Source organism: Anoplopoma fimbria, chromosome 20 (genome assembly GCF_027596085.1).
Source record: "Anoplopoma fimbria isolate UVic2021 breed Golden Eagle Sablefish chromosome 20, Afim_UVic_2022, whole genome shotgun sequence".
Lineage (NCBI taxonomy): Eukaryota > Metazoa > Chordata > Actinopteri > Perciformes > Anoplopomatidae > Anoplopoma > Anoplopoma fimbria.
Window position 1 is genome coordinate 690,951 of NC_072468.1, and position 24,735 is coordinate 715,685.

At 41.3% G+C, this 24,735-nt stretch overlaps 1 protein-coding gene across 1 annotated transcript; it reads left to right on the forward strand.

Annotated features, from left to right (window-relative positions):
• The first annotated feature begins 783 nt into the window (after positions 1–783).
• On the forward strand, positions 784–24,603 carry zgc:158766 (uncharacterized protein LOC100009641 homolog). Its single transcript, XM_054621308.1, has 24 exons — positions 784–852; positions 5,883–6,080; positions 7,130–8,357; positions 11,749–11,952; positions 12,729–12,852; positions 13,297–13,390; positions 13,879–13,965; positions 14,161–14,277; positions 14,652–14,750; positions 15,019–15,161; positions 15,286–15,424; positions 15,529–15,651; positions 15,760–15,924; positions 16,119–16,990; positions 17,478–17,727; positions 18,100–18,189; positions 18,703–18,927; positions 19,141–19,311; positions 19,407–19,584; positions 19,698–19,814; positions 20,246–20,524; positions 21,084–21,310; positions 22,465–22,534; positions 24,517–24,603. Exons 1-23 carry the CDS (start codon positions 784–786, stop codon positions 22,507–22,509), a joined length of 5,244 nt encoding a protein of 1,747 aa, XP_054477283.1. The 3' UTR covers positions 22,510–22,534; positions 24,517–24,603.
• Positions 24,604–24,735: the final 132 nt, after the last annotated feature.

The window sequence follows — 24,735 nt, forward strand, 5'->3', positions numbered from 1 at the left end:
AGTTTAAGTATTGGGTATTCCCCTTGCAATATTTAAGGGAAACTCCATTGTAGTGAGTGACCTGAGCCACCAATCCTATGCTGATGTCTTCCTTTCTTTTTCCTTTTGAAAAGCAGCAGAATAAGCTGAAACCCTAGTCCATTTGTATTGTCAGGACAAAGAGAGACCATTGTGGCAGGAGGGGTGGAGGGGAGCTGCCGGTGGAGGTAGGGGTGCAAGGGGTCAGGGGGGGCAGAGAGGAGTTAGTCAGAGTCCGACCCCTGCTGGGTGGAGTGTTGGGGGCTCGGGGCGTTGGGGGTGTGCAGGTCAGGTTGTGAGTTTTTTTTCTCTCTCTCTCTCTCTCTCTCTCTCTCTCTCTCTCTCTCTCTCTCTCTCTCTCTCTCTCTCTATCTATCTGAATGATGAGCCTGAAGTTGCAGCAGTGTGCATTTATCCAGCTGGAAGAGGCTTTAGTAGCAGAGCAGCAGCAGGGCGGGGGAGGTTTGGTTGGAGGGAGGGAGGGAGGGAGGGAGAGCGAGCGGGTGAGTGACGGGGAAGCCAGCGCACTGCCTCTCTCACGCTCCGACAGAAGTTTATTCTGCTCCAGCTGCCTTCACCACAGCACACAGAGAGAGAGAGAGAGAGAGAGAGAGAGAGAGAGAGAGAGAGAAAAGGCACGGGACCTGTCGATATCACAGCAATGACTTACAGCACTTACAGATTGGATTGTACACTGGATTTTAGAGCTTGGAGTTGATGACACTTATTTATTTATTGAAGTTTGGTGTTTTGTCTGGTGCCTAAATGCTGTCACTGGGCAAAATGCACTCCAGAGCAAAGTCCCGGAGTTGCGACAACTACCTGAGCATTAAGGTACAGGCTTTAAATATGTCTTTAATACAATTTTACTGAGACTTCTTGGAATCTGCCGTTTCTTTCTGTGCAGTTGTGTGTTTTTTAGTCTTCTGTAATCTTGTTTGTCATTGTGCACATTCAGGAGATGTTTTTAATGTCTCAGCTTGTAGTTGGCTGATATGTTGTCTTCTTGAGCTGTAGCCAAAACATATCAGGTATTTTTTTAGACAAGCATCAAGTGAAGGAGAAGTGAGAAGAATGTATGTGCTGATCCGGCATTATATTATTACTCGGTAATAATATCCATTCATTTCCTTTTAGTTTCAGTTATAAATTGCCTTTATTTCTAGTTTGTTTCAGTAGGAGAATCTAATACGTCACACTGTGTGCTACATTTTGTCCACTGTTGATCTGTGTTCCCTTTGAAGGACATAGGGAGTGTAATTCTTCTTTAATGGCCCCTCAACATGTTCTCCAACTGTTGCAAAACAATTACAAACTGAATGTGGTGACTCTCTACAGGATTAAAGACACATTAGGTGTGCAGTCTTGACAGGGAACTAAACTCTGGAATATATTTCAAATCTTAAATTTATATATTTTTCAAATCTTAAATTTCTGTCTTCAGTAGAATTCTTCAGCTGTGTGCCATCATCAGCAATGGTTGGCTGGCTTTTATCTGCAAACATAAAAAAGAATGGGGTCAGTGAAAAACACAAGTTTGTATCCTCTCTGATAAGTCAGGTTCTTTTATCATCCTCCCACTTGTTTTGGTATGCAGTCATGCTATATTTACTCTGCCGAGGTATCAACAGACTTTTGTTAGTCTCCTTTGTCTCTCCTGTCACTGCTCATCACCGTTCTGATTGGCTGAAGGACCCCCATTCACTTTTTGTCTTCTTGTTGTTGGGTTTTCCTTTATGCAAAGGCCTAATCAAGTGTGAGAATGTGTATAAAGTGCAGCATCTATCTAGAGGGTCTGCCAGGGCTGCTCAGGCACAATAGCCTGCCAGTGTTGTTTACATCCTGTAGGACAGTCATTAGTTGACCATATAAATCAAGTCTTTCTGATAACGAATGTGGGAATCATTCCCTCTAATCCATCGGGGTATAGTTTCATTTTCTCTTATTTAAAAAGGAAAATTGGCATCTTGTTTTTGCAGTACTTTTTAATGTCCCAGCTTGTAAAATGTGTAGGCCTTACACTTAAAATCCTATTATCTAGCCTGATGATTAGCAGAATTCCTTCTCTTACATTGCAGTCAAACCATAGGAGTGTAGATGTGAATTAGGGAAATAAAAAATAGTTACTTTTGCTAAAGTCGTTGGGCCAGTTTATCATTCTAGACTTCCATCATTGTTGATCTCGCTGTCACCCCCCAGACACAGCTGTGTTTGGCACACAATCAGTGTGGGCCTCTCGGGGTTAAAGTTTATCTGCTGAGATAACATTATAACATTTACTAGTTTAAAGTGTCTTTTTACACTGGCATTCTAATATTATGACACTGTCCACTAAATAGCGTGTTCTGTAGAGTTCCTTTACAGAAAGATGAAGTTTCTTTGTATCTTATGTATCTATATGTGTGTGTGCATTCAAGAACAAATCAGTTTTACTTTGATACTAAGTTAGTATGTGTCTTTAGCCGAGACACTTGTAAGGAGGAATTTGTGTGAAAGCAGAAGTCAAATAAAGGATCTGCAAATTGCGCTGATAGCTCCTAATAAATTCTATTCAATAGAGGAATATTTTGATTTAAGATCTTTCGACGGCATTATTTGTAATGTTACGTCTTCACTTTATTGGGACTTGTTCATACAATGTCTAGATCTTTTTTCTGACTTTAAATACAAGCCCTTCTCATCGCCTCTCCTACTCTCATAAGATAGGATTTCTATTGCTACGGATCAAAAGCTGAATCAAACTGCAGGTTCAATAGTGAGGTCTCGCCAGGCTCTTTTGTTGGCGTCCTGGCACCTGGCAGCGGGGCAGGTCTGAGCAACCTGTGGCCTTTGTCAGCCCGCTGCCTTTGAGGCTGTTAGCAGGTTGGTTAGCGAGCAGTCTGTATGGGGGCTCCAGGGCTCTCCTGTTACACTGCCCTGGTGGCTTCATGCTCCACTGGAGGCCTGGTAGGCAGAGCCTTTTGTGTCCCTGACCCACTAAATGTGTCAGTGACCACCTCTCGCTCTCACTCTCGCTCTGTCTCTGTAGGTCTCTCGCTCTTTCTTTCTCTGTGATGCATCCCTTTCTATCCCTCTGACTCTGATTCTTTTCTTCTTCCACTTTGCAGTCTGACACATACTTTTAAAGATATTGTAATTTTAGGGGTTATATTTAATGTATCTTATATAATTTACTTGAAGTGGCTCAGAAACCTTTCCTTACATTGCAATATTACTTAATATTAAAGAAAAAATACAAATTATAGACAAAACCCACATCGTTCAGCTCGCTCATCCGTTCTGTGCACCTTCTGAACAGCTGGTTTACTGACGGTGCAGACAAAAGTGTCCCACCTGGAGCTTGAAGCCACTAATTACCACCTCAGTCCTCCATCCCACAGGCGGCCTCTTACAAAGACCTGGCATCAGCAAGGGTGGGACTTCCCAATCTGTTCCTGTCCTGGCTGAGGGTCTGAGGCTAGAGACACACAACCATGCACACTGCATTCCTCTGTGGCTCAGAGCGGATGGGAAGCTCAGCTCTGGTGGCTATAAGCTCAGTAGTTCTGCTGAAACTTGCACTCCCACTAGGCAGGTGACAGTTTTTTAAAAGCTTCAAATGCTTCTGGACAAAGGAAAGTAATACATGTTGTCCCTTATGTAATATGTTATCCATAGGGTGATGATGTAATGTGTATTTGCCACTTCTCTCAATGTAAACATTGTGTTATTGTTCAGATAAGTGCAGTTTTTTTGTCTTTATTGTAGCATCGGATTACATGGACAGCAACTCTTGTGCAGCCGGTTGAATTGCTTTTGATTGTTTATTAAGCTCAGGTCTCTGCTATGTTGAGTTATCATTCATCGAAACAATACTTTCGTCACTCCCACTGTTTTTTTTTCTGTTTTGGGAACCTCAAGAGAAACTGGTGTGTCCTAACTATGTAGTGAGGGCTTTCCTCCTATTGTTAGCTTTCCTCCAATAAAACACCGTGTTATTCTTCACCTCCCGGGTGCAACAGTGACTAATGCCCAGAGACATTTTTGTCTCTCTAAAAGCAGGCTGACTGCTAATGGAGGTAGGCGTTTTGTTTCAGGGCACAAAACACTGTACAGCACATACCACTTAGAGAGGCGGAGTACACAAAGAGCGCCTTGTAGTAGAGTCGTGGCATGTGTACCAATGCACTGAACTGTACTCACTCTCCTCTAATTGATGGTGCTGAGCTGCTTAGATCAACAGGACAGTTCCTACAAAGGGTGAAACATTGGCAGTCTGACAGGCTAAATTCGCCGGAGCACAGGCCATCTCTTGATTTGTAAGCATCCCTTTTTTTTACACACTTTTATTGTCATGGAAATGCAGCGAAGACATTCAAGTGAAAGTTAGGAGCTGCGTCCTCAACCCCCACGTTCCTCAGCATGGTACACCGTTGTCATAGTGTGGGACTTTCCCTGGCACTGCTATCTATCTGTGTGGTTATCATTGGAGGCAGATGTCTCTATTCCACTGTTGTGTTCCATTCGGAAAGGACAGATAGCCGAGGGATGTTTGGCCTTGGCTCCGACTGCTGAGAGGAAGGTCATAGCCTGAACCGTGAGCAAAACTACAAGACCAGGTCAACCTCATCCAGGAATGCTGTAATCCCAAATGTCCCTTCTCATCCCCCGGACAAGTTGTAACTAAACGTGTCAGACATGTCATCGGTTCTGGTGGGAGCAGGTGGTGGTGGCCCAGGTCGTGTAGGGGTCAGATAAAAGTCAGCGATGACATGGTTGTTATTAATCCCAGCCTCAACTGGAGTCCAGTCTGTACTTTCCAGTTTTGCTGTTTGTGTCCGCTGACAGTGACGTCACTCCCACCAGGTGTTTCCCCTCTCACTGGTGGAAAAACCATCATGGCTGACATTTCCTGTCATGTTCAAACTTCCTGACTGTCTGGCTCAGTTGGATCTTGCTCAGTAACTCATGTGCATGTGAAACTGTATGTTTATCTGGTTGAAGTCATGTACAGTAGGCAGAGGCCTTGCTATTTGGTCACAGTTGTGCAGCCTTTGTATGATATTTTTAACCATGCCAGTGGTGAGGCTCTTGTGATGGTCCGCCAGTCGGTTGATCGGTCCACTACTGTAATATCTTGACTATTGAATGGATCACAGTGTAATTTGGTACAGACATTCATGGTCCTCAGAGGATGAATCATATAAACGTTTGTATTCTCCTAACTTTTCGTCAAAGGCCATGAGAAAGTTGACTTCTGTTGGATGGATTCCAAAATGGAAATATCATATAGCCTTAGATGTACTTTGTGTTTACTGCTAATTATCAAATGCATGCATTCTAACAAACCAAAGTACAGTGATGTACGTGGTGAGCATTATAAGTGCTTAACATCAGCATGTTAATATGTTATTGTGAGCATGTTAGCTCAATGAACGTTAGCATTAAACTAAGATCTGAGACAGGATCACAGAAAAGTTAAAAGTATGTAAAAAGAGTAAGAGTCATGTTTATATTTTCTGACTTTCTCTATCGTTTATGTGTTTGTGTGTGAAATGTTGGATACTTTCACCACTTCACGCTTAGATGAAACCTAGTTCGAAATATCATTCTTTGATCGGCCTGCACACAGCCCATGTTCACACCAAGGCCATAACCTGTGTTGAGATACACATTGCTTTGTTTTAAGGGAACACAAGCCAAAAAGGTAGGGGGACCACTGGTTGACTATCATGTCCATGTGGAAAGTGTTTTAGTGTTTTGCTACATCTTGGGAAAATGGCCTCTGATGTGGCTTTTGGCCGTCTTGTTTTCATGACACTTTTGGCACAAACTTCATCTGATATAAGATATCCAACCTAATCCATCAAATGTTTTCCCCTCAGGACACTGAGTCTTTGGACAGCTGTATCCAGAGCACCTTGTCAGCCTTGTACCGACCCTTCACTGCCACCGCCGCCACCGTCCTCTGGCAGCTCTTCAGTGTGGTGGAAAGGCAATATCGAGGAGACGGCCTCCGCTGCCTCATTGACTTCTTGCTTCCTGCCAAGAGAATCCTGCAGATCATCCAACAAGAAACATGTGTGAGTTGTTGCTAGATGTGACACCTCAGGTTAAATCAATGTATATTCTGTGATTTATTTCAGATTCCATGTCAAACAGCCTTACCAGGTACTAATCTTAGTGATTTCCTGTAGTGCTGTTGGAAATCCAATGTTGAGAAAGGGGAAGTGAGGACTCAACAATGAAAAATAAAGCCAATAGTCCCACTAAAACATGTATCTGTATGTCAACTCATGCCCTTCCCTAAACACTTAAGACATTCAAAAATAAATATCTTGAAAGAAAAGCGACTGAAGTGATGAAACTAAATGTTTGTGACAAAAGAATGTGAGAACAGAGCTGCTGAGTGTGAATATCTTTGCTGAGTGGGATGGGGGAGCATCAGACTGAGACAGAGTTGAATATTGTTCCGAATACAAGATGAAAAGCAGCCATCTTTCTCTGAATAGGGCAACAGAGGGAAACTGTGGTCTGTTTGAGAGGCTGCCATGGACTCTTGGGCCCAAAGTGAAATTCAATATTCTCTCTCACAAGCTTTGATTGCTGTGGGTTAGGGCTCTACAACCAAAGCACTGTAACTTTATTCCTCTGTATTCATCTCCGCTGTGATTACTCTGTGACAATGGCCGTAGCAATAGTTTCACCTAAGCCTAGCCCCTGAGAACAGCTTGCAGTGCTTGAGAGTATTTGTATTGGAGGCAATATGAGAGGCTTCAGAAGGAAGATCATATCCTCAGTCTTTGCATTGACATTCATAAGAGATGAAAAAAAAGCCAACCCTTGAGCACAGTGTCTTTGCTCTTAGGTTCTGTTTTTTTATTTCGTCACAGTGAAGATTCGTGTTGTGGTTGCTGCGAAACCAGGCCTGATCAGACAGGTTTTCCTTCTTAGTTGAGTGAACGCTGACAGTGATTCATCCAGTGTGTCCCATGAAAACATCTTATCACTCCATTAAATTTAAACATGTGTTTGAACACAGCTTTGCAGATGTCGGTCATACCACAGCTGAGCCATGACACACAGACAATAATCTTATATGGGAGTGACTGATTTCTCTGTTTTCTCTCAGGTAAAGTTCAGAGGATTGCTGTTCTATCATGAGGGGTGGCCTCTCTGCATCCACGAGAAAGTCGTCCTGCAGCTCGCCCCTCTGCACAAAGTGCGACTAAAGCAAGGAGACTTCTACCTACAGATTGTTCCTTTAGGCCGCAAGACTGCAAAGCTAGTAATAAAATGTCTGTCGGTCAGTGGGCAGGCCATTACAGAAGTCCCCATCGCAGAGAGCATGTATGGCAGCGTCTTCACAGCTGAGTTCTTGCAGAATGTAACACGTGACCGAAACCTGCACCCACTACAGAACTGTCTGCTTACCACTGGTACGACTGTGTACAGGACTCCGTGGAAGAACGTGGTCAACCCACTGTTTGTCAGCAGCACGGCGGACGCCATCATGCAAGCACGCTGCAGCAGGAGTGGCTTCCGCGGCCATCTCAGCACCTGCAGCACCAGCGGATCCACAGGGACTCTGGATAGCCACCGCAGCTCCAGAGAGTCTCTGCACTCTCAGGGAGCTGACTCCATCTTCTCCGAGCCCACCTCCCCAAACAGAAACCACTTGGACACCAACAGTGAGAACCACAGTGTCAGTTCACCGGACACTTCTACACCAGTCATTAAAATCGAAAGATCCACTGAGGAGTGTGGAATAGGGGATGAGGATGGGGGTGAGAGAGGGACAGGGTCCAAGATGCTGTCTTTTAGTACGGACCTCAGTAACCCCGGCCCTCGACGACGCCTCCCAAGGGACTCCGTTGCATTTGAGAGCAGGAGACTTTTCAGGAAATCTTACATGGAGGCCCTGCAGAACCCAATGAGCCTCGGGTCGAGCTCTGAATCCATCCTGGAGGAATGCCCAGAGCACGGTGCTGGTCTAACAGAGAGCTCAGTGACACCAGGCAGCAGCCCCGACACCCGGACTTCCTCCAGAGAACATTTATCTCGGAGGTTGGGTAGCCGGAGATGGCTCAGTGGTGACGACTCCAGACCCAGCACACCTTTGCTTTACTTACAGAGGGGGTTGAGGAGCGCAGAGAGACGGGCAGAAAGACGCTCAAAGTCACTCGAGAGGAATAACAAGGCAGGCCAGGTTAAAGGCCACCGCGAACGATCCTCTTCTGGAGGCTCAGCTAGCACCTCCCCCAAGAAGCTTATGAATGGCTATGCTCTTCGTTTTGGGAAGCTCGATATCGAGGCAGCTTTTCCTGGCTCTGAAAGGAGAAGCAGCAAAGATGAGTCAGGTATGTGATGCTGCATTGATGTTCAACATTTTGCTTTCTCAATGCCACAAAAATCACATTTAAGTTGCTGTTGAATGCATGCAAATACTTTATCTGTTGGATATGCTTGCAGTAAAAAGTCCAAAGCACATTTAGCGTACCACTATATGTTGATTTTTAACCAACAGTGGTTTAATCATAATGACAGTCCATGATTTATCATTTCTTGCTTATCAAATAATATAACCTCAGGGTGTTAAAACCACTCTTAACCAATATTTCACTCTTAATAGCCAGGTAATGGAGGTTTCTCATGAGGTTGTGTAATTATACCCTGCGGCAGGAGTGGTTATTCATCAGGTGGCTGCAGTTGTTGTCTGAATGGAGACAGGCCATAACTCTGAAGCATTAACGCTGCCAATGGTGACAGATTGCTTTTCAAAGCCCACTGTATTTTTTGGCATGTTCAGTGTACAGGTACAGCCCTACCCTGGAAACACAACTTACTCCCAACCCTTTGTTTTCTCTACCACTGTCAGTCTTTGTTTTTGTGTTGGTTCATACAGGGTAGCTCAGGAAAAGGCGATGTGAGAGTACCACCTAGGGAATCATGCTGTTTTTTCAAAACACAGATTCTTCCGTGAATTGAAATGTGCGGTGAAGAGTTTATTCAAATCTCTCAGTCCTAACCTTGGACAATGCCAGACCATAGCCAAAGCTTTTAGTACTGATTCTATAAATAAATATGATTATACATGTTCTTTTTAATCAGTTAAATACAAACCATGCAGCAAAAATATATGATAGATAAATCACATCACTGTTGCGTTCCTGAGATTACCTCAGAGGGGATTGTGTTTCAGCTGTTGCAAAGCAGGTTTCCCACAACGACTTTTCAAAGGCAACAAAGGATCCTGTAAACCCTGTAAACCAACCACAGGGACCCCAGCATCCCACAAAGAGATGACCCTACAGTGTTATTGGGGCTGGGGGCTGCACTGATCCCAGATGGGTTGCCTCATTTACAAAAGTGTCCTTTGTGAATCAAATCAGCCACTGGGGCTCCACGAAAACAAGGTTTTCGAATACACCTGTGTCTTTGGAGAGCCCATTCACTCCAGAAACACAAGACCTTGCCTGCGCTGACTCACGGCACTCTGAAAAAAATCTGAATCTCCAGACAGGTTAGATTACTCATGATATGAGCAAGCAAACATTACAATATCAAAACACTTCCTGCTTGATTTATGTGATCAGTAACTCAACACTCCAGCAACCAGTGCAGGTCAGCCTCTTTGACGGCCTACAAACGTGTCCCGCAGACTACACAAAAACAGACTTTCACACAGGACAATACTCAGCAGGCTTTACTCTACGTTTGTCACTTCCCCTGAAAACAAAGCTATTTAGGAAACATGCAGCAAACACAAGCCTGGCCACACAGTCGCACAGGAAATGCATGACTGTTTGAAGACAATAGAGGCTGAGCTGGGAGGGTTTACTGTCACAGAACAGAGCAGGACAATACAAGAGGCCTCAAACTGTTTAAAAAGACAACACACGACAGGTGTCCATCAGACACAGATCCATAATCAAAGATCTATCGGCAGAGCTGATTAAGTAGTGACCTATCATGGTTTTATGTGTATTTTCAAAGGCTATTAATTATTGGATGACTGATGTTTAGAAAGGACCTAGTTTATTACTGTAGCTCTAGGAACAGGAAGTTCTCTGTTGGTAGCGCTGGTCATACCAGCGCTTTGGTCCAGACTGAAATATCTCAAGGAGATATGCATCCATATTCATGGTCTCAAAAGGATGAGTCCTTATACCATTTGAGGATCCCAACACTATCAGATCAAATTTTTACTTTGTCCTGTGCTTTGGTTCAGGACCAAATACTGGCTAAGCTATTAAAATTCCCATCAGCCTCAGCTTCACTTTGTGTTGGTGCTTGATAAAGAATTCTGGCACGCTTACATGCTAAACTATGATGGTGAACCAAGTAAATATCACACCAGCTAAACATCAGCAGGTTAGCATGCTGGTATTAGCATTTGGCTCTTATATATCCTGACATATAGCCACAAGCATGTCTTATTACATGGGATTTTAGATGTCTTCGTAAATATAAGTGCTGTTGTCACAGCCCAATTCGTAGACTCTTACAAGCAGGGCACATAGGAGTATACTTAATAGTGGAATCAATGTAATTAGTTGAAATGATTGTACGTCATCAGTAGGGCAGAAAATCGATGACCAAAGAGTTGATTTTGTCTTGCCAAAACAAGTGAGTAAGTAAAAGTAATTTAGTATAAACAGAGCAAGATTTGCAGAGAAAGTTTTTCATTCACAAGAATAAACATTGAATAAAAAAGTAAAACCACAAAGCAGTAAAAAGAAACAAACTAAAATTGAAAACCCAACAAAGAAGCCACAACCCCTGCAAACTGGAAAACAGCGAGCAGCAAACATGGCTTTCATAGTGGGGCTTCAACTAATGTTTTTTCACAGTTTTTATTAACAAATAATCTATCCAACGTTTTGCCCCAAAATTTAGAAATATGTGAAAAAAAGCAAATTACAGTTTAGTCTAGTCAATAGTAAAATAATTAGATGGCTTGCTTGGAGGCTAAAACAAGATATTTAAAAATACATCTTTTTAAATGACTGATATGATCGATAAATACATTTTTTTCTGTCGATCAAATCATCGATTCATTAATAATAATAATAATTAAGCCTTTATTAGTCCCACAATGGGGAAATTACAATTCTCTGCATTTGACCCATCCCGGAGGAGCAGTGGGCTGCTAAGAAGCGCCCGGGGAGCAACTTGGGGTTAGGTGTGTCGCTCAAGGACACTTCGGCATGTTGGCTGAAGAGGGGTTTGAACCACCATCCTTGTGGTTACGGGACGAGCGCTCTACCTCGTGTGCCACAGCCGCCGTTAAATAACTGTTGCAGCACTAGCGTGTACTTTGCATACTATGCTATCCATTTTCACATTCCTTTAGTACTTAGCCAAGGCACAGTGAAGTATCCCATTGGTTGTACAGTGATACTGTGTTTCGCTTCCTCAGGAATAGGATCAAGTCTATAAACTGTGTCAGGAGCATTCATTTAAATAGAGCCTTGAGGTATGGAAGATTAGAGAGGAGGATGTGAAGATATGAGAGTGTAATAACGCCATGAGTTATCCATGATGCAGGCTGACTAAACACCTGGTCTCTGTGATGAGTCAGTGTGAACTCACTACTAGAATAAACACTGGCTTCATGACGTTTTACGATTAGTACTAAGGTGAAAGCAAGCTTCTAATTTTGTATTGATTGTACTGTATTTTTGCAGTTGTGGCTCAGTAAGTGTCACTTAGACAAAGTGTGCCGACTATTTATACTTACTTCAACAGGACAGCGCGATGACATCATCAGCAGTGAGAGCAGACGCCATAGGCACTCTGGAGAAGAGTCATTCAGTCCAAAAGCTGCCAATGGGACGGCCATCAGGCCGGCTTCAGCATCAGTCTCCTCCAATGAGAGTAACTCAGTCCTCCCAAAACTGGTGTCGGAGGTCAATGAAGAGCTGCTCACATCCGGTGCTGTGATCCTGCCAGGTAGGAAATGAGCGATTCGGACACAGCTGATATTAGCTGCCTTCTTCATCTTGAAACATTTTCCGATGCATTTCCGTTCATTCACTTTACAATCAAATATGACATTTCCATTGCTTAATACCTTCTAATCACTTAAAAGTTACTTTTATATCCTGATGTACCACATGTCTCCTTCACTGCTGGGAAATAGCAGCAGACCTTAACAACACTGCAATTATACTCAAATTAGATCATGATCCTTTGTGTGAATTTTCAGTATTAGTTGTTTATTTCTGGATAATACTGTACTGTTTTTGGAATGTTGCAAAAGGCAGAAAGGCAGAACTGGGTATTCTTTTCAGGGCAATTATTTTTTATATTTTATTTGCCCCCATTTTTAATTTAACATATTTTTAAGAAACTTAGAAAGTATTTTTTTACTCTAGTAACTTTAGAATCTGAAGTAGACATAGAGGATAACTTTGACGTGATTAAGTTTAGTTTAGTTTTATTTATTTTTATTGCACAATTTAAAGAATACACAAACATAACAGAGATAAATAATATTACAGTGCAGGAAGAGGCAAAAAACCCTCTGGTCTTATTTGAATTTTTCACCTAAATAATGTAAAAAATGTCACAATATTAAAGAGAACACAACATTAATATACATTAATGATGTGACTAAGTTATATTGATATCAAAGTATTTTAACAAGTGATAACACTGAGCTCCTTAAAACTTAAACATTCCTGACATAAAAAGTGTTGACCCCCTGCTGGCATTTTCTCTTCCAGGAAACAGAGATCGCAGTGGGAGGGCAGTGCTACAGGTGTGCACAAGAGCTCAGGTGTGGGCAGGTGAGAGTTGCACAGTCAATGACCTCACCTGTTTATTGGGCTACTACTATTCCACGCTGAGGTAAGTCACGCACACTCTGGGTTTTCTGTGTGTTAAGAATAACTCCAGTAACTTTCACACCTGTCTTTTTACAACTGAGGTGAATGTAACTGCTGTCCAGTGCCGTCTTTATTAATGCATTTAGCATGTTTCCAATGTTCCTTAACAGTGCAGTTGTAATTGAGAGCTTGTAGATTAATGAAAATGTCAGTATTTTTATACAGAGCATTTTTAGTAAACTTGAGAAAGAGAAAAGTGTTAATTGTCAGTCTCACAGGGTCTCTCTTGGAGCTATTTTTAGACATTTGTATGTGTCTTTTAAGTGTAACTGGAATTATTGTATTTTTAAAAAATGTTTCTGACCTGATCTATAAATGTCTTTAAATATTGATATACTTCTGTGGTATTGCATGCAGTCAGGTGTTTGTCAAATACATCACACTAACTGTAATACTTTGGTTTCAGGAAAGAAAGGCGTGATCAAGGCTTAACTGTTGTAATAGACAGCAGGAGGCAGCAGCCTGTTCCAGCTCTTTTGTCATCTCTGTCTGAATTTCAGGTGAGCCCGCAGTGGAAAACATGTAATTTCCCTCCAACACACACCCAAAGAGTGTTCAGGCCCCGCTAAATCTCTGTTGTCTTCTGTGCTGTAATACTATGTCTCAAGGTTATGACATTATGACATTCCTTACACATTTCTTATTGTTCTACCTCTCAGACTCTGACAGGGATAGTTTTTTTTAAAGAGGCACACCTTTATATTGACTGCAGTTCCAAGACATGTTTCTGAAAAAAGGCTGGCCTCAGGGCTCTAGTGGAGAAGCCTGTCCTTACTTGTCTGTTTTTAACCGCACACTGGGAGTGGGCTGGCTGCAGCCGACTTACAAGAGACATATCATCATGCTATGATGATGAGTTTTCTAACTGATGTCGGGGATGATAATTCTGTAAACCGCAACTCATGAAATATAAGTCAGTTTAGCTGTAAAAAATATACATGTATTTTTCTTAAACGACTATGCAACTGATTGTGCATGTTTTTCTCAGGCGTCAGCACCAAATGCACTTTACACTGTTCTCTTCCTGGTGGACAAGGAGACAGCAGCCAAATCTGAGAGAGACATCGATGTACAGGTAAATAAAGACTCTATTAAGATTTCTATTGAGTTATGTATTTGTGTTGTTTAATGCTAGATTTGATAGTGGTCACTATGCAATAATTAAATTAGTTGCTACTCGATTGAGATTTGATGAATTCTTATCTAATGTCGTCGCTGTGATGACACTGATTATCAAACTGAGTGTGTGTTTGTGCTTTTCTTGCCACAGACTGAAACACTGTCATCTCTGAAAGCCCTGCTGAAGCACATCGACCAAACCCAGCTCACACGGGACCTGGAGGGCACCTTCCTCTACGATCACAACCACTGGATCCACTTCAGACAGGTGGGTGTGACCGGGGTGTTTGGGCGTTATAAACATATTTGAAAACTTACTCAAGAGCTTGGCAAGGGTGGAGATACCTTACTTTTTTTTTTTAACAGTTGTTGGGTGTGAAAAAAAAGAAAATTATATTACTTGTGTTTTTGCCAAAGTTATGTATAGTTACAAGAAATGGCTTCTCTGGGCCAGTTAGAACATGGAAAGTTTGTGGTATGTAAAAAATATATATTTTCTTGAATCAATCCCTTGCATTTCAGGCAGGGACCGGAGTACATTTTTTACTTATTTTCCAGAACATCCTACTGATTTTAAGAATGGCAACAGACAGATGTTTTGACACTGTTAGTTCTAATATTTCCCCTTCCTCTCTCTTCCAGAAAATTGACCGATTTGCCAGCAGTTGTAGCTCGGCCATCTCCTCCCTCCAGGAGTCTATCAGCACACTGAGCGGCAGCAGAGACCTGAAGACCTCGAAGGTCAGACCCGAGCCCCTGCAGGCAGTCTTGCCTACTGATTTATGTGTCTCCACTGACTCACATTAGCTCTCTGCTGGCCTCTGTCCCCTTAACTGGAGTAAAAAGTTTAGGAGTTTGTTTTCATGGAAAACAAAACCCATTTTATGGTTACCTTCCATGATCTTTGTGCTTTTGTTTTGAGTTTTAAATGAAGCAGATATTCCACTTTATTTGTTTTTACATAGTTTCATCATTTGATTTTGTTCATAATTGTGCATGTTTAAATCAGGAGGTGTCTGAGGTATTGGAACAGCAGAGGCATCTCATGAAGTGTGTGCTGGAGGACACTCGTCTAAACAGACTGCGTCTGGAGGGAGGAACTGTCCTCGCCCGCATCAGGAAGGAAGAGGCCTGTGAGAATGAAAACTACAGGTACTGAAGAAAGAATGGTCGGACTCTCAACCACATGAGCCAATATGAGTGAAACCTGTGGTGATAATTAAACAGTCTTTTCATAACCCGCTCTACCCTGTTATGGTTTTCTTTGTGCATTTAGAGATGCTGTCGACATGTTGAATGCACTGTACAACCAAGTAGACGAAGAAGTCCATAAGCTTGTGATCCTCTCCAACAAGTCTCAGAAACAGTTGGAGAGCCTGCTGGAGGTGCGCATGTTTGAGGAACAAACGCAACAGGTCAGCTTCAACTATTTCACTCTTGACGTTGTTATCTGTGCTGCAGATTTTCTCGTTCAACAATCGGGATATTTAATCAATTAACAATCTTGTTCTCTTTCCAGATCAAACTCTGGTTCAGTGTAGAAGGAGAGAAGCAGCTCACACCGTTGGAATCGCTAACTCTGTCTGCGGCCAAAGTTAAGGAGATGCGAGAAAGCTTGGACCAGTTTCTTGAGGAGTCAGTGGTAAATATGGACACAATTTCTGAATAGATTCCTCGTGGACCACCTCCCTTGCGTAATTTGAAAAGGCAATCTGTGCTTAATTGATCAGTTTTGTCCGTTTCCTGACAGCACCAGCAGAGGCACGGCCTGCAGTTGGTTAAAGAGTCTCCTGAGTCCCTTCCAGGTTCAGTTCTTCTTGACTTTAAGCAACATCTGGGCTCCACCTTAAGCAGAGTTGAGAGGAGGAAGGCCCAGCTAGACATCCTAACCAACCTGTATGAATTCTATGACTCTGTAAGTATTTAAACCTAATGTGGACATCCTGGCAAAAGCTATGCTACATGTTATTTGAGCATTTAAGGACTATCATTTGCTTAAAATCTTAAAATTGCCTTTACAAGTGAAGCATATACCAGACATTTTTCAGGATAAACCATATTATGTATCTAACTACGTTATAGAGATTAATCACTCTTTCAAATCTCTAGGCCAACCAGTGGATGGAGCACTGCCAGGATTATTTTGGCCACCTGAGTCTGGACACTTCAGGTGTTGAACTTTTGCCATCTATGGTGCAGATCCTGCAGGATTACTACAGCGAGGCATCCAAGTTCTCCATGGACAACTTCAGCACTCTCAACGACATGGTGCTCTCCCTGGAGAGTCCTCAGCAGCTGCAGCAGTGCAACACAGTGTGGCAGAAATGCCAGCGGACCAAACAGCAGTTGGAAGAGACTTTGGACCGAGCCACGACAGCAGCCCCTAACTCCACGGCTGAAGACACAGCGGCTTCTTTAAAGACTGCAGAAAGCCAGACTGTCTCAGCAGAACCTCATGGAGCAAAAGCATGTGTGCTTCTACCTGCGGTGATTACACCATTAACTTTTGAGGACAACAAGCCTCACTCTGCTGGGCCTTTCTCCAAGAGCCCAACCAGTTCGATCTCCTCTTCCACACACTTTACGTTCCCCCCCGAATGCGACAGCAAACTGCGGCAAAGTCCATCCATGTTCGACGACACGGACAGCGACTGCACCATTGACTCGACCATCTCATGCCACTCGGAGCCCGTCTACTCCGGTGCAGCCCGACTTCGCAAGCAGCCAATGAAAAAGATCATGAAGAAGACCATGAGCTACGAGCTGACCCCGAGGGACAGTGGTCACTCAGATGTCAGCCACATTCATGGCTACACAGGTGTGTACATCAAGGGCTTGGAGGTGGCTAATAACGTGTCAGCAGAGAAGAAGCTGCAGAGACCAGACGTGTTGAGCCCTGCATTAGGACGCAGCCGCAGCATGTCTACGCCCTCCAGGATCCACGACAGATGCAGCGACGGAGATGGAAAGAAACAGAGCAGGTGAGGGAGTAACCACTGATACTAAACCAAACTTGGGATGTTACGTCACATGTTTTAAAAAATGTACACATGAAGTGAGCGTGGACAAAATACCAGGAAAAACAAATACTAGGAAATTCATTACCAACTCATGAGTAAAACTTGAGTTAAGGTTTTTGGTTGTTAATTGTTTTTAATCTTTTCAATACTGTCAGCATTTGAGTTATTAAATCTCATCTTCCCTGTGAAGATGCCTTGACAAATATGGTTTAGTTATGGTTCAAGAAACCATAAAATATTCAGTGTATAATAGAATAATGCTGAGAAAATAAGCAATCCCAATTTCAGGTTCTGGAATTAGCAAGTATGTGGCAAAACGATTATTCAATAATTTAAATTGTTGTCAATTTTCGGGTTCATTATCTAATGTTTGTTTGGTATTGTATTATTCATTTTACCAGTGCATCATGAGTACTCTTACAGCTGATCATGTCTTTTTGTCGTCCAGTAAAGTGCAGCACATCATGGATGAGATGATCTCCACAGAGAGGGAGTATGTTCGCTCTCTCAGCTACATCATCGAGCACTACTTTGCCGAGATGGAGCGCCTGGACTTGCCACAGGACCTGCGGGGGAAGCGCAGCATCATTTTCGGGAATGTTGAGAAACTGTGGGACTTCCACAGTCAGTACTTCCTGAAGGAGCTGGAGTCCTGCGCCCACTCCCCGCTGTCCATCAGTAGCTGTTTTCTCAGACACGTGAGTCCAGACAGACAGACAGTCAGTCAGTCAGTCAGTCAGTCAGAGTGCCCCGAGGCGGCTGGCTGACAGCCTAAAAACAGCACTCAGGTCTAGTGGCTCCCAACAGCAGCGACTGTAATGATGTGCTGACCTGTAGTTACGGACGTTCTTCAAAACAACTTAATGCAGTGTTTCCAGTGAAGTACCAGGGTTTCACTGTCACGCTGTTGTTGTTCAATTACCCATGTAGTCACTCATCACCATGATGAACCGATGAAATTATATTTTTAGTCTCTTGGGAGCTGAATAATTCACTGTGTTTTGCAAACCACACTGAAAAGCATACTTCCTACTGTAGTCAGTGTTGTAACTTGTTAATCTTGTGTGCAGGAGGATCAGTTTGGAATGTATGCCCTGTACAGCAAGAATAAGCCCCAGTCCGACGCTCTGCTCAGCAGCCATGGGAACGAATTCTTTAAGGTGAGTCTGGAAACTCTGGTTACATTCCTCATACAGGTGGCAGGTCACAGGGCAAATGCGTTATAATTTGGTTTTACACTAAATACATGGATCACAAAAAATATAAACATATTAGATACTGAGTATTTCCTCAACATTGCCAATTTAGATGGACGATGTCATCGAACCACAGATAAATTAGTATCGGAATATATTACTGCAATGAATTATAATGACATGAAATGAACATCTCTCAACCCAAGGTCCAACTTCAATGTTTTTGAGTGTTTTAACCACTTATCATGGCCTTCATCAGCGGATGGAGCTGCTCAGTTGTAATGGAGATGATAGGAGTGACCATGTAATGGGATGTTTGAGATAATTTGGTCATCCAACACTCCATCAAAATAAATTAGCCAATGGCTAATAAACAGAATTGACTTACAGTTTGCACGACTCACTCACAACATTTGCATCCCCATATATTTAATACACACAATACACAATAATAATCCACACTGTGTATCTCCCCAGAATAAGCAGATGGAGCTCGGAGACAAGATGGACTTGGCGTCCTACCTGCTGAAGCCCATTCAGAGGATGAGTAAATATGCGCTGTTGCTGAAAGACCTAATCAAGGAGTGCAGTCAGTCCCAGGAGCAGGAGTTGAGCGACCTCCGCACTGCAGAGGAGATGGTCAAGTTTCAGCTTCGCCACGGCAACGACCTGCTGGCGATGGATGCCATTCGTGGCTGTGATGTAAGAAAAAATACATGAGCCCAGAGCAATGTGCTGCTGTGATGAATAAACCAAATACTACTTAACAATATTTTAAGACAATCTGGCAAGACATTAAAACTATTTTTGAACTGGAGGTCATCTTGTTATGTATACAGCAGATTGAGGTCAGAGTCCCACCAGGAATTCCATTGTTCTCTCTGACGCATGTGAACGGCCATGTTTCCTCTCCAGGTGAACCTAAAAGAGCAGGGTCAACTCCGCTGCCAGGGTGAATTCATAGTCTGGTGCGGACGAAGGAAATACCTCCGGCACGTTTTCTTGTTTGAAGACCTCATCCTCTTTAGCAAGACCAAGAAGATAGAAGGAGGATATGACTTTTACATCTATAAACAGTCCTTCAAAGTAAGAATTTATTATTTGAGGATCCCGTTTGGTCACTTTTCTGCTTATATATTGATAGTCGAGTTAACATTTCTTTTCTGTTCTGTTCTATTCAGACAGCAGAAATAGGTATGACTGAAAATGTTGGCGACAGCGGCCTACGCTTTGAGATTTGGTTCCGTCGGAGGAAGTCACAGGACACGTTTATACTCCAAGCCAGCTCCGCAGAGGTCAAGGCTGTGTGGACAGTCATCATAGGGAAGATCCTGTGGAGACAGGCGCTCAGAAACAGAGGTATATTTATTAGTAATTTTTATCTGAATATCTATATTTATGTGACATTCAGGCCCTTTATCCCATTTAAGACAAAGGTTTTGTCGTTAAAGATTTCCTTTTATGAATTCCAGAGCTGCGCATGCAGGAGATGGTGTCCATGGGGATTGGAAGCAAGCCTTTTATGGACATTAAGCCAAGTGATGCAGCTATCAGTGACAGAGCCATTGACTATATAATGAAGGGGACAGGTGAGCTGTCCTTGTACTTTTCATATATTTTAGCTTGAGTATGCTTTTATTATTCTTATCCCTCTTTTCTCCTCCTCTACAGTTTGTTGCATCTTCATGATTAACGTTGTAATTATGCAAACACACAGAATTTGTCTCCGCTGAAACCACAAAAAAAGCATGTTTTAATGCAAGTCGTATTATGAGAGTTTTGTCAAGTTAACGCACCAGCTGTAATCTAAAACATAAAACAACATACTTATTTGAAGTAATTACAACCGCAGTAAACTATTTTACATTACTCCTCTTTCATGGCTTACCAGAGATGCTGTAAAAAAAACGATCCATGCCTCAATTATCGTTGTTAACAACCACAGGAATGTTTATACATTCTTGTCACCTTTCATCCCTCCCATGATCTCACACCTCACTTTGTTTGTCTCTGCCGACAGAGGCCAGGACCAGGGCATCCATTGCGGTGTCCTCGTTTGATCACGCCACTTCGTTCAAGAGACCTCACTCCACAATCTCCAACAGCAGCACCTCCTCCTCCAGCAGCCAGTCGTCCTCCTCCCTGCTGGGCTCGCTCAATCTTCACCTTTACTCCTCACCCTCTCACCCACACACACATCCATACCTAGTGACCAGTGTCCCCTCCTTCGCCCAGTGGCCCTATGACTGCATAGAGGAAGATGAGCTGGAGCAGGAAACCGGGAGCCAGCCCTCCATGAGTGAGTGAATATTTTGTCTTCTGTTGAATCCATAAAGCAATTCAATTTCAGTTAAGTATGAGGGAATAAGCATAAAGAGTGTAATTTAACTGTTTATTTGTTTGTTTAAACAGATTTTTTTATTGAGTATTCACCCACTCCAATTCAATATTTATGGTAGACTAATCTGTTTTCAAGAAGCAAAGATAAAACACAATTACAATAGAGAAGAGTTTTGAGATAAATATTCATATTAATTACAAACAAATTAAACAATGCCTCTATGTGTAGCATGTTTACTGGGGTAGATGGGGGATTATTATGTTATGTTATGACAAGGGGGACAATTGCCACAGTGTCTTCTTTGCTGCTACCACTAGGAGTTGCCAAAGTCTGAAAGATTTAAATTCAACACACAAGAGCTTTGAGAATACATAAAAGTCTTATCTAAGTTGGTGACTTCCCGCTAACTGGCTGAAAACCCTTGAACTCTGGCCTCAATAGGAAATGAATGGAGTCATTTTTTACTTTATTCAGGATTACAGTATTGATGTGTTTTTCTTTGTGTGTTGTGTGACAGTCACTGAGAGCTCAGAGACATCCTCCCAGTGTACCTCCAATGAGAGTGTCACCGGGCTGAGTACCCTCACTATACCCGGGCACCCCAGCACCGTCATGGACTCCTACAACAACAACGACCCCCCAACTTTCCTCTGCTCCTCCACGAATTCCTCCTCCATCACATCTCCTTCGATATTCGAGAAAGAGGAAGAGCTCAAACCCCAGAGCACCAAGTTTCTCACAGCAGTGAGTATTTGATTATCTTCCTCATTATCTTCTTATACCAAGAAGACATTTTGTGTCATACTTCTGTTAACATCACGTTGTTTCATGAGTGTATTTTGAGAAGTACAGCTCAGATAAACCATAGCCATAATGGTTACACCCATTTATATTTTTGTTGCTCTCTCTATAGTCAAGTCAATTTATATCTAAGTCTTTTTTTAATCTTAAGCCTACCTTTTATATTTAGGTATGAATACTTCACCTGAGAACATTTGCATGTTTTTTATTTTTAGTCAGGGGGAGTTAACTACATGAAGTACTTCCATTTTTTAACCCAAATTTATATATTTTCTTTTTTTGCTTATACCAAAACAAGACAAGACATCTTTCTTTAATGCAAGACAGATTATCCACTTTGTGTGTGTGTGTGTGTGTGTGTGTGTGTGTGTGTGTGTGTGTGTGTGTGTGTGTGTGTGTGTGTGTGTGTGTGTGTGTGTGTGTGTGTGTGTGTGTGTGTGTGTGTGTGTGTGTGTGTGTGTGTGTGTGTGTGTGCATTTACCCTGGTACAGGGTCTGAGGCCTTTGATATATATTATCTTGTTTAAATACATACATTTATATGTTTTTATTCATCATACTTCTCTTTGGAGTTAAGTTGACGCTGCATATCATCATATTTTTCTAAAGTGCTCCTGCTTTCTGGACGTAGTTTTACTTTGACTCAATAAAAGGGAAGTTGGAAGGTTAGTGATTAAAAAACAATTTATCACCATGTTGATTATTTGCTTAAAGAAGCCTAAAGCCAGGAACATGACTGGTTTTAAATCCTGGTTATAACACTGATTTGGCTATGATTTAAAAAAATCATGTAATTGGTCATATAAAGAGGTTTAGGATTAAATATCTCCTCTGTGTGAGCTTTAAACCACTCAAAGCTGTTGCAAATATATTGAACACCACAACCAGAGTCTGCACCTTTTCAGGCGAGTTCAGTTGTTGGTCAGCACTAATGTTCTTTTGGCAGCTTTCACACGAGCCCAAACGAACCAGACAAAACGCTCCAGTGTTCAGTTTTAAATTCAACAAACAGGTTACGTGTGAAAGGAATCTAAGTGCAAGAGAATACTTGAAGCTTCAGTTTCGCTCACCACCGTTTTGCTGTTTTGTTTTTACCAGAGCAAGACCTCTCATATAGCAGTAGGCCTTTCTACTGTGGTCTGACCCAGAGCTGAGGGGTTTTAGCTCAGTAAGTAACCATTGTCACCAGAGCGGATCTGTGTTGTTCCCTTCACAGCCTCATTAACAACTGTGAGGAACCCGACTGACTACTAATCTGTGTGAAAATGTGCTTTTGGTGTCTCTGTTGTTTGCTGCATGGCAGTGCGTCCTGGTGGGTTAGGGGGCTCTCCTCCTGATAGGTGGTTTGTTTTGTGAACTTCTGGCTCTCGTTCATGTTTTCCTCTCATTTTCCTCTGTGCATCCGTTTGACATAATGGTGAAACTTGTGTTGTCAAGAGTTTCATGTAAGTTTGAACACACGCATGCAAGCAACCTTTGTTTTGGGGCTTTGGAATGCATTCATGTTTTTATTTTTGTTGATGCCTGAGTTTCGTGTTTTTTAACTGTTTAACTTGTTATTTTTATTTGTTTTCTAATTTTCAAAATAAGCATTTACAGGACTTTTACTTTGAAGAAAAATAATTGCATAACCACAATACAATACCAGATTATATGCATAAAATATTACAATGCAAATGGCAGCATTAAAACAGATGACCTGGAGGTTGAAAGAAATGGACTGAGCTGAATGAGAACGGCCTCACTGTAATTACATTTAGGCAAAGTAAATTTATGTGGAATGAATTAGAACTTCTGTGTTTCCCTTTGTTATAGGACTCTAAAATGCAATAAAACACTAACAATCTATACTTAAAAAAAATATTCCCCAAGTTTAGATATTGCCTTAAATGTATGGTCAACTTTAAATTTTTAGAAGGAAACAAAAAACCCTCTTAGATACATAATGTGTCTGTTAAAATGTTGTCATCAAATAGAGTAGAGAAACAAACGTCTGTTTGTTCCTTTTTATCTTTTGATAAAGGTTAAACTTTATTTTGTATTTTAAATGCATTCAAATATGCTTCCTTAAAACTTCTGCTGCTGCCAGGTTTAGTCTCACTTTTTTGAGCAACTTTCTGTGTTTGTTCTTCAAGCTCTAGTCAGTGGTAAAAGTAATTCTCGGTGTCTTTTCTTTGTAATAAGCACAGTCATCTCGTTAAAACATTTGGTAGAAAGTAATGACAATGTTATGGACTTATTTATTTTAAATAAGTATAAAAGACTTTATATATGTACACATTTTGACAATAACATTGCTTTAGCACTTCAAGAAAATATATTATGAGTTCCCCTTGAATTTGATTGTACTGCCATTGAAAATCATCTAAAGAAAAAATTATCTGAAAATAAGTTTGAAAACCATTGGTTTAAGGTAATAAGGTTGAAAATGGCTTAAATGATTGAATTTGGCTGTGTTAAATCTGAAATATTCCACAACTTATTTTATCTCCAACAAGACTGTTTGAGTTACATTTTGCCAAAATGTTGTAAGCAACACTGATGCACAGTAATTACTGACAGTTTTACAGATTTATGATAACCAAATTATTGGTTTGACAAAATCTATACTTTTTTTAAGTATGTGTTGTATAATGCCGTTTTACAACTCATAGATGTTAAAGGAGTTTTTGTCAGCTGACAATATATATATATATATATATATATATATATATATATATATATATATATATATATATATGTATATATATATATATATATATATATATATATATATATATATATATATATATATATATATATATATATATGTATGTATATATATATATATATATATATATATATATATCTATATATATTTGTAATTTGTATATATGCTATACATAAATAAACTGAATTATTGAATTATGTATATATATATGTATGTATGTATGTATGTATATATATATGTCAAGTTATTTATTTTTTTTTTCGCACCATGCAATATCTATTTACACAAATAGATATTGCATGCTGACGAAAAAAAAATAACTTGAGTATATATATATATATATATGTATATACACATATAGATATTGCATGCTGACGATAATAACTTGAGTGCAAAAACATGTTTTTCTGAATCCCTTTTCTTGTTTATTCCTTCTTTAGCTGTGAAGTCCTGAAGCTGAATGATTCAACAGAAGTTTGTATATCAGGACAAGGAGATGAAAATAAGAGGAGTCCACTTTCGCAGCACTAAGACTTTAATGGATGAAGCTCAACTATTGTATGACATTTCATTATGATCCTGTACATTGGAAATTTACACATAATTTACACTGCCATGATGGTACGTCAGTGGTCTGTACATTTGTTTGAATGAGTAGC